At 42.9% G+C, this 18,373-nt stretch overlaps 2 protein-coding genes across 15 annotated transcripts in view; both read left to right on the top strand.

Annotated features, from left to right (window-relative positions):
* The window catches only part of LOC134021046 (neuronal cell adhesion molecule-like), a 58,497-nt gene extending 51,273 nt beyond the window's left edge, over positions 1 to 7,224 (top strand). For 11 of the 14 annotated variants that reach the window (XM_062461488.1, XM_062461485.1, XM_062461482.1 and 8 more), the window contains 5 exons: positions 172 to 294; positions 1,072 to 1,227; positions 2,039 to 2,170; positions 2,349 to 2,427; positions 4,953 to 7,224. In XM_062461488.1, the coding sequence (XP_062317472.1) occupies positions 172 to 294; positions 1,072 to 1,227; positions 2,039 to 2,170; positions 2,349 to 2,427; positions 4,953 to 5,190 (728 nt within the window). In that variant the 3' untranslated portion in view covers positions 5,191 to 7,224. The remainder of the gene's footprint in view (positions 1 to 171; positions 295 to 1,071; positions 1,228 to 2,038; positions 2,171 to 2,348; positions 2,428 to 4,952) is intronic. The other 3 variants (XM_062461490.1, XM_062461491.1, XM_062461489.1) reach the window with 1 other exon arrangement.
* A 3,771-nt stretch (positions 7,225 to 10,995) lies between these two features.
* Positions 10,996 to 18,373, top strand: part of cntn1a (contactin 1a) — a 67,192-nt gene continuing 59,814 nt past the window's right edge. Inside the window, exon 1 of the mRNA XM_062461477.1 lies at positions 10,996 to 11,328. The gene's annotated coding sequence lies outside the window, so the exon portion shown is untranslated. The remainder of the gene's footprint in view (positions 11,329 to 18,373) is intronic.

Here is an 18,373-nt window from a genome sequence, read left to right as displayed (position 1 = left end):
GCTACCTAGGGATTGTATTTTGTTGAAGAGTCTTAGGAAGGTGTAGAGAATCACATGTTATTATAACGGGGGAATCATTCTAGAGAATCACAAGAAGGGTTTGACTAATTGTTGGTGTTGATCTGACCTTGAGTTAGAGCTTGATCGCTGTTTTCTCTCCTGTGTGCTCAGCGCTTCCGACTGCTCCAGCGTTTGGGAATGTTAACTCCTCGCTGGGAGAGGACGGGGCTCTGATCAGTTGGGAATACTGGGGCCTGGAGAAAGACGTTTATGTAGAGTACCTAGTAAAGAACAGTAAGCACTCCTCCATATCCACGAGTTCCAACACATGCACGGGTGGCAAGAGACTCCTACTCTGTAATTGGCTGGTGCAGGTGCACAGAAACAATGATAGGGAGGACAGGATTGGCTACGGCCTTTGGGCCTGATGTGATGAACACAATTTGACAGTAATTGGAATAATGATTTAGCATCCAGGATATTTTGGCCAGAACACTGGCTTTGTCCTTCAAACAGCTGGCACACGCCTCTGCAGAAAAACATAGAGAAATGTCACATCAACCGGCCATAAAGATGTTTGGTATTCAGAGAATGAAAACCTAACTCTGCTTTTATCAGTATGATTCTCTCACACCTATACTTAACCCATTATATGTACAGTATAGAAAGTATCTACAGGAGCATGTATCATTCCTTCAGTTCCAATGTAGCTAGCTATGAAGGCCATGTCACACTCTAATCAGAATCATTGTAGGTTTTAGTAAAATAACAATTTTTTCAGTGAGACATACAATATCTAAATCCCAACACCATATTTACCATAACCATACCATACAAATCAAAAAAAAAAAAAGTATAGCGTCTAATATACAGTACTGTAGAATTCCTATCATTGCATTTAATTGTCAGTATGATTCTACCTCACGATAGAGTATTTTACATGACATTTTATTCGTTTAGCAGACACTTTTTATTTCAGTTGAGTTCCTAATAAGAGAGAACCATCCTTGCATGACCTCCATCCCACTTGGTGTCACATGTGAAAGTACCTTTCTCCCTGCAACCCCCCAGGTGAAGAGGAGTGGCACACAGAGTATGTAAATGGCTCTCAGACCTATTTGCTGAGGGGCCTAAAGGAGGGTCTGTCCTATAGGGTGCGTGTGGTCGCCAGGGGTCACTCCGACCAGGCGGTGCACCACTCGGAGGAGCTTTTGGTCACGGTTCCAGGTGAGGCAGCACGAGTGCAGGGCGGTCACCTCTGCCAAGCCCTGCCTTGCCTTGCCCTGTGTGGTGTGAATAGTCAAGCTTGTGTATCAGTTGTGTCGTTATTGTGTCTCTCTCTGCTTGTTGTCCCAAGCCCGGCATGGGATTTAACAGTTATTTTTTCATTTGTATTTGTTGTGATCACCTTTTAATTGAAACTTACCGTAGGCATGTTCAGTAGCGATGTAGATAAGGTACCGTAGGGCACTGCATGATGCCATCCTGTGTGTTTTTTTTATTGAACCTGAAGTGATGCGGTCGGCGTTGTGTGTGACAGCATTCTTAAGGCGTTCATGAAGAGGAGGCACGTAGAAGATGGATGGATGTGGCGTTGTTTAATTTCCTTCCTAATTTTCCCTTCCCGAGGGGTTAACATTAGAGTGTGCTCGCTCGGTGTGTGTATGTGTGATGAGCGTGAAGTGAAGGTACACATTAATCACATCTAAATGTCAAGCTGTCCTACATATAAGACGGTGTATTCATTAGTTTGTAATTCATCGCTGGTAACCCATCCACAGACGTCTAATTTTAAGACTAATTTTCTGCAAAGGTTTATAACTACATCTGTTCAATTTAAAACTAATTTAAAACACTAATGCAACATGTTGCATTCACCAGCAAGCTGTTTGCCCATATTTAACAAAATTATGACAATGGGTGGACGTGAAGGGAAATGGTGGATTTCCCATGTTGCTGTTTGCGATTCTAGGTAGAGAAATTGGCCGTTAATTAATGTTTAGTTGTGCCCTTCCCTCCCTGCCTCCATGGTGGTCAGCTATGGCTAGCAGACAGGTGGACATCGCCACTCAGGGCTGGTTCATCGGCCTCATGTGCGCCATCGCTCTCCTCATCCTTGTCCTGCTCATCATCTGCTTCATCCAGAGGAACAAGGGAGGCAAATACCCAGGTCTGTTCCCACACACACATAAAATCACACGCATATACATACACAGACACGTAGAAGTCACATATGCACTCAAATCTCACACAGACACACACACACGTGTCAAAGTCACACAGACCACGCCTCCTCAACTGCCACCTCCTCATGCCTTCCTAACGCTGCTAACCCTGACTCCCTCCAGTGAAAGAGAAGGAAGATGCTCACACTGATCCAGAGTTCCAGCCCATGAAAGATGATGACTGCACATTTGGGGAATACAGGTGAGAAAACCGACTCTGCCCTCTGGAACCCCGTGCCCTTAAACAGCCCTCCTCCTCCAAGGCCCAGCCCAGCCCCCCCCCCCCCCCCCCCACCCCTCCCCCCTCTCTCTCTTAATCCTCAGAGCTGACTTCCACCTCGAACACAAACTTCCCCAGGACATCTTTAGAACATGAAGGAGCAGTGCAGCTCACTGGAGCCACTGGAAAGCACAAGCCTTTCTTCATTTGGGTCTTTTGTGACAGAGGCGGGACATGAACAGTATTGTACTCTGCTCTCTGTGCTGGTGGATTGTGTGCCTGAATTGAAATTGTGTGAGTGTTTAACAGTGTCACGTTACACAGGAAGCAGGACACAAATTCAGGGATACCTTTTTGGGAGGATTTTGAAACTCATCCAAGGATATTACCCAAATCATTTTGCAGTATTCCAGACTCACAAATATACAAAACTCTCCTCATCTTTCATCAAAGCAGATCAGTTAAAGCTTTTAATGTAATCTCTGATACAGAGTATAATAAATATACAGTACATGATTAATGTATAGATATCTGCATACCTGGACATCTCTCATTACCATGATAAGCTAACAACAATAATCTAGCTATGCTTGCTAGCATTCTCCTTTCTAGACTGCTTCATTGATGCACGCAACAATACGAAAAATTTAGCACTTTACATATGTATAACACGTGATTTTTTTTAAAGATTCTTTTGTAATGTCAAAATCAATTTATACAATGTTTTTTTTATATTTGATATTACTTTTTTGTATTTAAACCTATATCTGTTCCATAAATTCTGTGCTGTGGTACAGTACGTATTCATATCTAAAGTATCTATCTATATAATGTTGTTTGATGTGCATGGTGTGGAAACCTTATAAAACTCACTGTAGGCAATAATGTCCTGGATGATATTTTAGACATGTACAGTATATATGTATAACTAAATAGTATATGAATTTATTGGCATGCTTGAGGAAGTGACGGGCGCTTAGTTTACTGTTCAAGTGCTGATTTATTCACATTTTAACAACCTTTTCTGACACTTTTTAAAGTGATATCTCCATCTAGTATGATTAGAGCTGTGATAGACCAAGGCTTTCAAGTCCAATAACAGAGTATATCAGACAATACGTTTAAAGGCAACGTACAATATAGTGCCTTTGTGATAAGATATGCCATTTCCTCAAGGTCCACTGGAGCTTTATGTCAATAAAGACATAACTTTACTCACCCAAACTGTTTTTATTTGACTAGGCTTGCAATAGCATGTTTGTACTCATACTAGTAATGTAGATATCGAATAGTGTTCTAAGTGGGATGTTTAAATGTATGGACGTGTGGGTGCTGTACTCTACTTAATGCATAGTCACGGAAATGCAGTCACACGTACATAAATGTGTGATGTGTGTGTGTGTGTGTACAGTACTGTGTGTGTATCTGTGTGTGCATACTTGTGTGTGGGGGGGGGGGATTTTTTGTGTGTCTCCGAGCTGTGTGTGTGTGTGTGTGGCCCCTGTGTGTGTTCCTCCTACACTCTGTGTATGAGAGGATGTAGGTCTCAGGGAAGGTAAGACGGACAGACTAGCATGTGGAGGACGAGCTCATCTGTCTGTCTCTAACAGTAGGTACAGTGCTGTCCCTGTGGAGAAAAGCCCTGCTGTGTAGAACCCTCCCAGGGATAGAATCACCACTGTCATCCTTCATCATGCACTGCCATAAAGCCTTCATAAGAATGTCAAACACGTCTTTTTGCTTTAGCAACGTTTTCCTTGGGATTTTATTTGTTTTCTTAGTAACTACCATTACTACTAGTTGTAATACTTGTGTAGGGTTATAGCAGTATGACAGTTTTATGAACGCTTTATGAAGGAAGGATTCACTGGCACCTTTTAATCTTCACATCACATCAGTCTGAGTGTTGACTAACTGATGTCCAAAGAAAGTTTTCTTTGCAGGTGTTTTATTTAAATGGCACAAGAGTGTTTATCTGTGCTTGTGAACTGTTGGCTGAAATGTTGCTTTTCACTCATTCACATCATTGCCTTGGATTTTCAGTTTTCATTGCAACCTCTGTTGGGAAAAGTGGTTATGTCAAAACATGCACACCTGTATTCCACGTCATGATTTGGTTTCAGGGGAAAGTATGTATATGAATCTGCTTGTTCTGTGTTCCCCTGTTGCGCGATGGAAACCAACTTATCTCTCACATCTAGCTAGCCTTTTTTTAGACTTGGGGCACAATCAAATTCAAACATCACACATCAAAAAAATCTAAAAGATTTATGAATTTTCTCATACAGTGAAATGTTAAAACATTACATTTGACGATAAATTCCAGTTCCTACGAAAAATTTGATTGATTGAGCTGCCAAGTCATTCATAAGGACCGGATGACATTATAATTGCTAATGACATACAATCGAAAACACAAATGCTCCAGCTAAAAAAAGGACCCATAACTGCTTGTGTCATCTGCTGCCATTCCACCTGTAACACCCGCATGTTGTTATTTCCTATAGTGACTCTGAGGACCATAAACCGCTAAAAGGGAGCCGCACGTCGTCAAATGGAACGGTAAAGAGAGGCGACAGTGACGACAGTTTAGTTGACTACGGGGATGCTGGAGACGGACAGTTCAACGAGGACGGCTCGTTTATTGGACAGTATAGCGGAAAGAGGGAGAGGGACACCGGCGAGGGCCATGAGAGCTCCGAGGCTCCCTCTCCTGTTAATAACGCCATGAACTCATTCGTGTAGCCAGGCAGACGTCCAGTAGGAGGCGCTCCAGTGACTCCCCCCCCCCCCCCGTTCACCCATCTCTCTCACTTGTCTCCCACGGTTGTACCATAACAACGCTGTATGGCTTCTCATCACATGCCCATCCCGACCACACTGTCAGACATGGCACTCATCGGCTGGAGGGGCTGTTACTGACCCTGGAGACGAGTGGAGAAATGTTGCCCAGCGTTGGGAAACAGTGGCTGTGTGGAAGGATGCAGAGAAAGCTCTGGGTTTGGTTCATCTGATTACTGACTTTGGAGTGTTAGAGCAGCAATGGGACTCTGGTTATTATACAGTGCATGAACATTGAACAGTTATCAGCAGCCTTTTAACACATTGAAATTAACAGACATGAATATTTTACGGGGGATTGTAGGCTATCCTGAATTTATTTTAAGGATTGGGTTTTTCCACATTGTTATTATGATATTATTCATTATGTATCTAAGGCACATCATTGTGTAGACTCTAGAATCTCTTTTTCCAGAGAAATGGTTGTAAATTAAATTATACAGCAAGATGGGGATATGTATATACAAACAGTAGATCAAGAGAAATTCATAATGTACAGTTTGTACAGAAGCGTCTTAAAGTATTATTCAGTAGAGATGGACACTTCAAGCTGGTAGACATAGTAGACACGTCTTTGTCTACTTCCTGGGCTGCATGCTTTGCTGCATCCTTCGCTACACCCATGTGTTCACTTGTTACCTCTGTGTTGATGATTGGAAATGAACTGCACATTTGATTGCATGGCATGCTGCACCTCCTCTATCTCAGTGCCATGATCTCATCATGACCTTTGCCCCACTTGCGGCTTTAATAGGCTCCACGTCACATGACCTTGACCTTCAGGCCATTGCAGGAGCTTAGGGCATGTGAGCATGTTCACTCAAACTATTTTTTGCTTCTCAAAGGCCAAGTGCTGGGTGGCCTTCAGCAAACAGTGCCTTTATACAGAATGCTGATTTGGTCCTGATTCCCCCAAAATTATTTTTCCAGTTCAGTGACTGGAACTGGTGAAAAGCGATAGGACTGTGCAGTCATACAGATGAGTTAAGCTTGAAAGGAGAAGGACTCCATCAATAAGGGAATATAATTCATACAGTCAACTCCCCAGTGCTTGTGTCAGATTCTGAATTTTCTTTCCTTTAAACAAGCAGCTTACAGCAACCATATTGGACATGGTGAATGCATATTCTGTTAGAAACATTGCTCTGCTTTTTTAAGGTTTGGTTGTCCATACAGTGTTCGATTGTATTTCTGCAGTGTGTGTGTTTGTGTGTGTGTGTGTGTGTGCGTGAGTGAGTGTGTGTGTGTGCGTGCGTGTATATAATCCATGCTAGGCAAGATCTGTTCACTAGTACTAACTCCATTTTAGAGCCTTTGATATGAGAGGATGGAATCAAGATTTTTTTTTTCTTAACTTGCATCAAGTTTTTGTCTAATGTAGATTATTTGTTGAATTTGTACACATACTTTATTTGACTCCAGTACAGAAACCAGAGCTAATGATGACAACCAGGCTGCCTCTGAGGCAGTGGTGTGCATGAGATGGACTGACGTGTTGAAAGGCCTGTGCTCAATACAGACTTCTATAGAATACAGTACATACTTTTTCTTTACTTTTCTTTTGCTGTGAACATTGTACATTTTGACTAACTTGAGTCAATTGTCAACCTTCAAATTGGATGGTATTGTCTGCCCTAGTGTTTCCGAAGTTCCATCTTTTGTGTACAATACTGAATACATAGAATGCTCCAGACCATGTACAGTATGCTATCATTTTGCTTTCTTGTGTTACAGTGTAAGCAGCTCCGTAGTCTGCTAAAGTCATACAACTTCTTGTGACAGTATCACAAAATGATTTCTATTGAAAAAACTGTTTCAAGATTTGTACTAACAGTTTATTTCCCTTTCCATTTCTATTTAAGTTTATCCACTTAGTGCAAGGATGACATTCAAGCAACTTGAAATATAATGAATAAATAAATAAATATAAGTATCTGATTTGATCTCTGTTCTTTGTTTTATGCTTTTCATTATGTGGTTGTCATGCATTTTTGGACACAATGTGTGGTGGTTGATTAAGTGACAAAGACGATACAGATGGATTTTTCTGATAAGGACAACATAATGTCTTCATAAATATTCTATTACATTACAAAATCATCTAATGTCTCACCAGTAAGTATTATTCCATAACAGGCCTAGGCAAAAGGGATGGAAACACACTCTATACAAGACAATAAGGATCCTGTAACTCCCTCACTGAGGCAGGAGAGTCTGTGAGGTGAATACTGTGTGTCTCTGTGAGTTGTGGTTTAAAAAACACCTTATTTTATTCTTCTGGGCTATTTTTAGATACGAAAATCTGGTGGGAATAATTGTGTGAAAACACATTGGAGATTACATGGTTTTTCCTATCCCAGACACACTCCATGACAGGAAAAGGTAGAAAGAACACACAGATACATCACAGCCCCCTGCTGAGTGTCAGGGAGGATGGCAGAGTTACTAAGTCATTCAGTCAGTCATCCACCAGCCATCCAGCCAATCAGTCAGCCAGCCAGTCAGTCAGTCAGTCAGTCAGTCATACAGTCTGTCAGCCAGTCAGTCAGTCAGTCAGTCAGTTGGCCAGCCAGTCAGTCATCCAATCAGCCAGTCAGTTATTCATTCAGTCAGCTAGCCAGTCACCCAGTCATTCAGTAAGTCAGTCAGCCAGTCAGTCATAGTCAATCAGTCATACAGTCAGCTAGCCAGTCATACAGTCAATCACCCAGTCAGTCAGGCAACCAGCCAGCCAGTCAAACAGTCAGTCAACCAGCCAACCAGTATTGTAGAATCTAAAGTGTGTTCAAAGTAAACGGGAAAGAAGGTCCTTATGTCACTTGGCAGTTCAACTACAGTACATCTTTTGGCATTCACCCCTGCTGCTTTCCATTTCTATTATGGTCATATCGGGGTGTAATTGCGGGAAAAAAAAAACCCCAGCCATCTGGTAGAGAATCACACAGTGCTGGTCTCAGAAAGCAGAGATGACTGGTGGGTGTCTCTTGGACACGTCTCTCATTTTGGGAAGAACACTGCCTTCTGTTCACTCAGAGCCCTGTTCAGCAGGGGAGAAACCTTTGGGCTGATTTCACGGATGTGCTCTCTGTATTTTTAGTAGTCAGAAAAAGGGGAACTATATTCCAAGAAAATCACATTTACTGTAAATGAGCCGAGATATTCTCAGAGAAAGAGGCTTCCCCCTATTGAATTGGAATTTTGGAAATACAGTAAAATGTTTTGCCAATTGCAGATTACTGCTGCTGCCATGTCAATCGGCGAGAATGCTTACAAATACAGCAAATGTTCCGTAAACTCCCAGTTCTGATTTTGTTTCCTTGTCCAATTGCCTTTGGAATCTACATGTCATTGTCATATGGTTGTTTTTGCATTTGCCTTGACTGTCCTCTAGTGGTTATACAATAATCTTACTGATGAGCAGAGGTAACCAGACTGAATCCCAAAACCCATACAGTGAAACTACAACCTGCAGAAATGTTCATCGGAAACTCTGATACTGTAAATCGCACATCAAATTACGGTAATTTGATTATGACAGATGCATAATACCCACATGTATCATGACCGATAAATAATCTATTACGTAGGATAACCTTTATACTGTATGTCAAGTGAAATAGTCAAAACTGCATTACCCATCCATTTCCTGTGGCTACAAATCCCACCGACACTAGCAGATCAACCTCCCTGTCAGGAAACAGTACAGTCCCATAAAGACCATGTTGTTTTCTCCTTTGTTGACATCCCCTGTCCCCTACATCAGGCACTTCCTGTAAGTGCCTTAGCTATTCATTGTCATTGCAGCAGAATCACATTATCTGTGTGTTCATTGGTGATCATTACCACCAAACAAGCAGCTGTCCTTTTCCCCTCTGCTCCCCACCCCCACGCCCCTCGTCCTCCTTTCCTCTCTCTTCCTCCACTCCCCTCTCCCTCTCCTCCACCATCGCCCCCCTCCCTCTTCTCCTTATCCCAATCCTCAGAGGATCCTCAGTGTCGACACTATGTCTGCCATGACATCCATTATCCCTGCCCGCCTCCTTTCAGTCCAGCTCCCTGATTTACTGTGGGGTGGAAAAGTCTCCGTGGAGTGATATGTGGGCGGTTGCACTCCCCATTAAGTCTCCTTTATATTCTTAAATTGTTAGGCCTGGTTTTTGACCACACAGAATGAGGTTAACGACCAAGTGAACAACTTAAGAATTATTCTCATTAAAGAGAGGGAGTTGATGTTTAGAGTCAACCATCTTGATAATTGGAAATGTTTAGCAAGAAACAGAACAGGGTCGCTAGACATTGATGTTTTACAGTAAGGGTGATCAGAGGTTTTGAGCATCTGAGATGTGAGAGACTGGTCTTTTGTGTCCCTATGTAAATGTGTCCTTTTGCACAGACCTGAAAGGTGGGGACATAATTGTTCATGATTGCTCTGTGACATTTCCATATGGCTAGCAAATTATGTGCCTGCCAACCACACAAACACAACCACACAACCAGACGACCAAACAACAACACGCACACAATCAGACAACCACACACTGAGCCATCTGAGGGTAGCTGCCCTTCTCCCAAAATGGACATCCACATATTGTTTACAATCCTGAAACGATGCCCCCCATTCCTCTGAGCCTGTCATTCTCCTCAGGATGTTTGTCTAGAGAGGGGACCATCTCCCCCAACACATAGAGGGAAAGGCATTCTAATACAGGGCATCTCCCTCTACTATCATATCACCACTGGGTGGGAGATACATAAAGTGAGAGCGCTTTGTTCTGTGGATCTGACACTAATGCCCCCTCTCTCCCCCTCGCTAAACCATGCCGTATGCAGTTTGGGATTATACTTCCCCCCACCACCATCACCTGCCCCCCTCTACACACCCCGGGTCTCATGTGGATTTGGAACGGGGAGGGAGATACTTTGGGCTGTGTCCCAGTGGGGATCACTGGGGCTAAATCACAACATACCTCCCCCCCCCCCTCCACCACTTCACCCCTCCTTCCTCTGTATGAGACTGCCCCCTCTCCTTTTCCCAAGACAGAGAGCACAGGGTGCCTGCCGGCCAGAAGACTGAGAAGACACAATGTCATTCACATCCATGATCCCCATGCTTGCGTACTAATGTGCGCATGTTTAGGTGAAACAACAATGTTCAACACATCTGGAATTGCTATTAAAAATCCTAAAGGGGCCATAGACAATGCTGCAACATTTCTTAGTAGTAGTAGGCCTATATGCATATCCTGATTTGGTTTTAGATTTCAAACCACAATACACAGGACTCGATCATCATTCAGTGTGCATAAAAGCACAAACCACCCAAACATATTTATCTTGGATTATAATCCAACATTAGCAAGAGTTTCTGTAACATTTCAGTACACTGCCTTCATTTTGTTCTGCACTATCAAAAAAAAAAAAAAAAAAAAAGAATCTTATGAAGTGGCTTGTAGTTTGTTTTACGCAAGGTAAAGACCTACTGTCTTTCTTCTAGGTTGAGGATTAATGACTAAGTCATCTTTCCGGGTGCCTCGTGTGCCTCTATTCATCGTGATTTGTTACAATGTGACAATCTGCGTCACAAAATCAGTCACCAAGGCCACTTTACCTTAGGGCATGGCAAAACGTTAACTCCAATCACATACACTGCTCTGAGCAACGTCATCGTCAAATTTGAATACCCTAATATCTCTAAACATCACTGCTCTCCTCTTACTGTAGGCAAGTGCTGCTACAGTATCATGCAGCATGCTGTAGTACTGTAGATCGTAACAACCACCACGCAGATATTTTCAAATGTGAGCCGCCGGTACTGGTTGACGTGAACGCATATTTTTCTTGCCTGGATGCATGCTCAGTTACCCAATGGAAGCCGCGTTAGCGCCCCCCTAAATTGACAGTCATAGCCTTCCATCCAATCCAAGGATATAAGACTCAAACATCTCCGTCAGTCTCTTCCCCGCTCTTGAGCGCCCGGTGATGCGTTGCAGATCCAGGTGTGTGTCGTAAAGGTTACACAGAAGGACTGATTGCCTATTGCAGGTAAGGACACGAACAGCATGACATATGAGATATTTTCTCTTTGAAAATATATGAGCAGCATCTTGCAAAGCGAGAAAATCAGTGTTGTTTACAATATCTGCAAAGCACTGTATGTAGCCTACCGCAATGCAGATCTGTGAATGATTTTTGACAAGTTAAATGATTCTAATGGTATTGCATAATCTCAGGCAGTGTCCTACCGAGGCGAATATATTCATGAGAGAATTACAATGTGAACACATGCAAAACATTTTTCTAGATTACATTCCGGGAGGCAGCGCAATACATCCGCAGATCTCTGAAGCACCATGCTACGTTATAAGATGTAATTTCGCACCTGCGGCTATTATACCATCACAAGTAAGGCCATCACTAAAAACATCTAGCAAATTCGGTAAAAGATGTAAGCCTTCCCTGTATACTTCCGATCACGAACCACTAAATGATAATGATGTTCTCGTGCTCCATTGGTTGAACACACGGATAGGCTACTGTACACAGACCTATTTCCTGCAAAATCTGATTACATCTCAGTTTAATCCAACGCATCGTTGGACATGGTTTAACTGTGGGCTGTCCTGTATGATGGAACTAATACGCTGTAATGGCAAATCACAGAACCAGGGAAACACCTCGTTCTGGCAGGCTCTCAGCTGAAGCCAGGGGCGCTTCCTGTTTGTTTCGCAAAATTATAGGTTCGTATAGGTTACCACAGGTTACATGTGCTTAATGAAACCCATTAATAACTTAGGCGGACTCACTGTGCAGTGGTCATTTTTATTATTTTGCAGCTGTTGTGTCTCCAGTTTGTGCTATAGTACGTGCATTTATCTCTGCACAGATGTTGGTGCTTGTCAAAATCTTAACGAAACTGTTGCACATTCGTGCTTTCTGAAATGCACTGAAGTTCTATAAAACATTCGCCATATCATTTGCTGTGCCTCAACACAACACAACAACTTATACCCATTCTCTCTTCATCAGCTTTAGCTCTTTTTCATGTTCTTATTCATTTCACGATTCACTGAGAATTGACCAAGAGCAGAAAGCCTGCCAACTGAAAGACCTATTTGTCAACATTGTGTCCTATCTAGGGAGCCTAATGTAGCCAGTCATAAATAAAGTATGAAATGTCATAGGAATTTCATGGGATGCCTGTCAGTTTAGGACACTCACAACCCTTCTAAAGCTTGACTGTCCTATGGCCTATTTACAGCAGGCCACCAGCTACCATCTGGTAATCAAGAACTGGACGCAGTTTGCAGATATTTTAATGTAAGTTGATTCCTCTCAGTGGTAGGTGTCACAGGGTCAGTGACTCAGTGTAGACAGGGTGGATGTATAAGGAACGCATTATATAACACTGTCACTGACTGGGCCTCTAGGACACTATCTGTCCTGGCCTGTATGTAGCATTACCATGATTCTGACTCTCAACATGGATTTCTGCTGCCTCACTGAGGTTGGAGTTCTCATGAAACAATGAAAAGACTCAATGGCAATTTTCAAAAAATAAAAAACCTTTTTCGTTGCTTTTATTTTTCAATCACAGCTATTTATATGGTACAAATATAACTTTCCTCTCCCTGAATCTAGAGGTATTTACAGAAGCAGCCTTGTGATGATAAGCCATTGAACAGGACTGTTTTCTTAATTTGTCAGAATCGACAGTACAAAATAGACATTTTGGGGAAAAAATTAAATAATCTGCAGTCCAGTGCAGCCAATCGATTTAGACATTGTGGCTTGATCCTGACAAAATATTACACATTACATTTTCTGTGATTAAATGGCTTAGTCCTAAAGCAGTGGTTTATGAGAAATTGTAAAATTGCAGTCAGTGCCATTTAAGATTAAAGTTAATTTTCTTAGTATTTTCCTTCGGAGATAAGATTTTGTCCCAAGATGTCCCTCCAAATCCAAGGCCTCCAGAGACCTGTTCCAGAGGGGGGCAAAGCATTAGCTGAAAGATAAGATATTTGTTGTTGATAATCAAGGTACCCTGTCTGGAGTGACTGTCAGCCATGGCATTTGGCAGCTGCAGGGGGTAGATTGTTAGGCAATGATTGTCTGGTCACGTGGAAAATACTTTCTATTGTATCCTCCTCCCCCTTCCCCCACATCCTAGACACACAAACACTTATGTATCTAACTCTACTGTAAGTGGAAGAACAAACAGCCTTTCCCCGCTGCCCCACCCTGTACTGCTGACAAACATGGGATCTCCTTGTCTTGATGGTGTCTTTAGATTGCTCAGCATTTTCAGAGACTGTGATCAATAGTGAGATCCACTAATGGTACGGAAACAGGAGACATTACGTTTTCAGTGTTTGCCCGGAGACAGTTTTCAGTGTTCGCCCTCCTCTCCCCAACCCCCCCCCCCCCCCCCATACCCCCTCCCCCCACCCCCTCCCCTACCGAGAGGGAGAAAGGACCTCAGTCCCCCACTGCCCTGTCAGGATGGGCAGTGCTGCAGGCCTGCTGCTCTCCCTCTGTGGACGTCTCCACTCACAGGAGAAGCATGGGACGCACAGATCATTCATTTTCTGTCCTCCTGAGTTAGATCAAATAGAACTGTGGGGCGTGATTCTCACTTCTGTTCCTGGGGCCAGTGTTGCCTACCTAGGTCAACTAATTACAATTGAACACTGTGTGTTGGTTGCCCATGGAGATTTGAAGTTACTTTTACATGATGATCAATTATTTGGGAACTTAGCTCTAGTGGGTGCATGCTGTATATGTTTGAAAAGTGTGTGTGTCTCCCTATTCATGAGAACGTACGATGTGAGGCATCTTACCAGCAGCCCAAAATGTGTGTCCACCATCTGTAATCTCACAGTTCTGCTGGGTAGAAGTGTTTACAGAGATACCGAACACAACACAGGGTATATTATATGTTTATGGATAAATACAGGATCTATTTTAGTCTAATAATACAAATGTAAATGAAAATACCCACTGTTACATCATAAAGCTGTCCAAAACACCACATGCAATGTACTATACAACTGATAATTGTATGGATAGCTTTTTTTGAAGAAAAATATTTGTGGAATACACATCACAAGTTTACCGTAAAGATATGGTGTACCATATCTTGTTGGCATTGAAACTTTAAACTCCTCATTTTTCTTTATCAATCAGATCATGTTATCCAATAAAAGTGCTGAGTTTTCTCAGTTATTGAGATAGTCTATCCAAGTTGTCTATCTGCCAAAATGATGTCTCATTCAAAATCTGATTACTCTCAATCCATTAAGATAATGTGCATTAGACGACTGCTAGACGAGGAAATGGCCCCTATCGTCTATATCCCCTCCTCATAGGGTGAATACGATGACATTGATGGAGGTCAGATATGTTGGTTGCAGCTCCTGAAAGTATGAGAAAGGTTGAGGTATATAATGATGATTTGGTCTCAGGTCTGTTGGAACCAACAGTGGGTGTACTGCTGTGGCGAAATTCTTGATCTTCTTCATTTCAGATGATAATTATAAGAGTTTAAAACTGGGTTGAATCTGACAAACCTTTCTATGATTTGTCTCTTGACTTCCTTTGTTAGATATTTTTAGGTTTTGCTACACAAAGGAAATCTTTTGGGAGATGTGCGTCTAATTTAGAAGTAGATTACAAACTGGTGCCCTTCACATGCTTGCTTGCTAAATCTAGATGAATTCGTCTCTCTGTCTTCTCTGTCTTCTCTGTCTTCTCTGTCCTCTCTCTCTCTCTCTCTCTCTCTCTCTCTCTCTCTCTCTCTCTCTCTCTCTCTCTCTCTCTGTCTGTCTGTCTGTCTGTCTGTCTGTGAATCAGATAATATTAGACAGTGACCGTGCAGGGACAGTGACAGCCTAACAAACATCTTTGTGTGGATCTACACCCACCCATTTCAAGCAAGGCCTGGATACTTTCAATTTTCCAGTAGCCAATAACATTTGATTGCTATTGTCCAGTGCTAAAGAGGATACACTATAATGATGATAAGAATAATAAGTGACAGCATGGATGGTTAACAAGGTCGAAGGGGAGATTTTCTAATTAGTCGGTCAATTCTAAGTGTCCAAATGTGGATGTGACATCTTAATTAAGATACTGCTTCTAGTGTCGGTTGAGTTTACAGAGTGTCTTTCACAGTGGGATGAATTCACACATAGGATACTGAAACAATATAGTCTAAGGTCTAGTATCTGTTCTTGCCAGGAGAATGTGATCCAGGAGAAGGAAATCACTATTCAACATTGTCTTATAAAGATGTTGATAAAACTGTTTCGGAATTGAGTTTGTTGCGAGCATTCTTCCCTTAGAGCAGTGGATGGATTCCAGCTGATGTTAGCTTCATGGCAAAACTTTTGAAAAAATACGTTTCTAGATTTAGATGAATGTTGCTTGATGACCTCAAAACCAAAAACATGGACGACTACTTTCCCCATGCTTTAAATTAGATTATTTTGGTGGTGTGTGGGAGGGGGATCACTCAAGATAATTGTCCTGTTTGGTAAAGCCTTTCCTATCCAAACAGTGATATCCCTCTGGTTGAAATATGCTAATAGATACAGACACCTTGCACACCAGAGTCAATATTTAACAGTCTCTCTCATATAAGACTGGTCATGTGACTCAGTACATGCCATGGAGATATCACTATTAAATAATCAATATCACCAAGGGACAGCCCTATTCAGTATAAATATACATCCTGACTTCATCATATTTCTGTCCACATCATGAATTTTTTGATGGGTCCCATATATACAGCAATGTACCCTTTTAGTAAGTAAAGGTAACAACAGCGCGGCTGTACTGAGATTCGTCCAATTAGTGGGACACCAGTCTTCCTGGTTGGTGCTTAACCAATCATGGGGCCTCTCTGAAAGGAAGGCCTGTTGCTATGGTGCCTGGAGCATGGCAGGAGCACAACTACATCCAAGACAGCCTGTGCCAAAACGCAACAAGTTCCTCTTGCCTGACTAGCCATATACCGTGTCCTCCATTTTCAAATTATCTTGCTATTTTTTCTAATCTAGTGTTTCATTTCAGTGCAGGAAACCTACTCTGCCTAGCCAAGTCAAGTCTAAGGCGCCTGGTGGTAATGAAACACTGCCTCACTGCCAGTGTGATAACGTCTGAGCAATGAAGTATTTGGTAGTCGTCGTTCAGCGGAGGGGTGAATGGCAGAGGGGGTAAAGGTTCTCTGCACACTGATTAGAAGTGCCCTTGGAGATGCACACTCGCTAGCTCTACAGCTAAGTGACCTCTTGCCTTTTGGGGGAGGGTCTGTGTGCGGGTGTATGAACTGAAGGCTGATAGCCGCTCTAGCAGGGGAGCTGGGTAGTCGAAGGACTCCTGGAACGTGGAGGGAATACTGAGCAAGGTCGGACAACCAGCAGCAGCGCTCAAGGGAAGGCTCATTATACATTTAGACCGTCCTGTTTTCCCTTTTCTCCGGACGGACAGCTAAATTGTTTGTGGATCAATAGTTTACCTTCCACCCGCTCCACAGAGAGAGCGAAGTGCATTTAGGCCCCGAAATCCCATTACTCTTGGCAGAGATGGGAAGCATAGCACTAACACTACTCTGGGTGATGGGCCTCACAAACTACCTACGCTATCCCCATTATTCAGTGTGGACGTATGTTTTCTTTCCAATGACTATGCACACCTCTCGTCAATTTCACATTGTGATATTTGATTCCCACCTGCTTTCTAAAAGGATTCGCAGCAAACATATCCTGTGATATGGCAGGATACAGGACAGCTATAATAGCCAGAAGTAATGTACGGTCATGGCCCTTCACCTTCTAATACAATAGTTTTGAAAACTTCCAGTATGATTGCCCATCCCTGATCGGTCTGTCTAAGGAGAATCAATAGAGTCAGGGGCAGTTTGCATACTTCTACAGGCAAAGCATGTTTATTAAACTCATCTTGAATGATGCCAGTCAGGACCTGTTTGCCTATATTGATCTAGTTAATTCAATAACAACAAAAATCCCCTGAAATGACCCCTAATGGTTTACGAGTTGGGCTGTGAGAAACAGGGAGATAGACATGTGGAGGGTGGAGGGTAGGTGGGGTGGAGGGTAGGTGGGGGTAGGGGGTGGTTTGGGGCTGGGGGCCGGGGGCGGCGGAGACGTTGTGTGCTGGCTGCTGGGTGCCGCTGCTTGTGCGTTTGTGTTAGGCTTGTCTCACTGCTGGCTGTTCCTGGTGTCCCTGGCCCCTGACAGCATCTCTCTTTGAAGAGCCCATTGATGTGGGAGCATTAGCATTCAATGTAGGCGAGTGCGACAAACAGGTCGGTTTCCCGTTTCACACTACCCAGTTCTCCCCTGGATTCTCTCTAAAGGTCTGAGATGCATGCTCTCCCTGCATAACCAATAAGGCAGGGTGAAAGGAGTGTAAAGAAGCCTTGTGAAGCACTATAACACTCTCCTTAACATCCTCAGCAGCTTTTCAGTGTGGTCCTGAGCAACCGGCCAGGTCAGGCCAACAACAACACATTAGCTGGAGGAATTCTGTCACATCTGGGCCAAAAAACCCTGTGATGTCATCAAAGTGCGTCACGTTTTGTCAAGTAATAGTGCTATCCTGACTACCTGTCCTGTCAAATCCCTTTCGAAAAGCTACCTGAATGCACACGCCACATCTTTAATATGCCTGTCCTTTGTCACGACTAAACATATCAATGCCTAATTAATCTGTGCTACCTCTTTTAGGATGTTTGGCGGAGGTTGGTACAATGCTGTTCTCAAGTATTCATTACCATTCAATCTCACAGTGTTGCTCACGCATGGAGCTTTTGGTGAGATTATCATGAATCTAGCACATTTAGGCCTATTCAGCCACAGTAAATACCCCATTTGTCCCCGTTTTTTACCGTGCTATTCTTCATAGTGATGAGTCAGACTTTTGTAGCCTACACCATAATTACATTTCACAGCCTGTTGTTTATTGAGATGGACATGGCTATTGTGGTCCGCTTTTGATGAGAGGCGAGTGAGGAAGAGAAGAGAGAGGATGTGAGAAGTGCAGGTACTAAATGGAGGAGGAT

Source organism: Osmerus eperlanus, chromosome 5 (assembly GCF_963692335.1).
Source record: "Osmerus eperlanus chromosome 5, fOsmEpe2.1, whole genome shotgun sequence".
Taxonomy (NCBI): domain Eukaryota; kingdom Metazoa; phylum Chordata; class Actinopteri; order Osmeriformes; family Osmeridae; genus Osmerus; species Osmerus eperlanus.
This window is presented reverse-complemented; position numbering and strand designations above follow the sequence as displayed.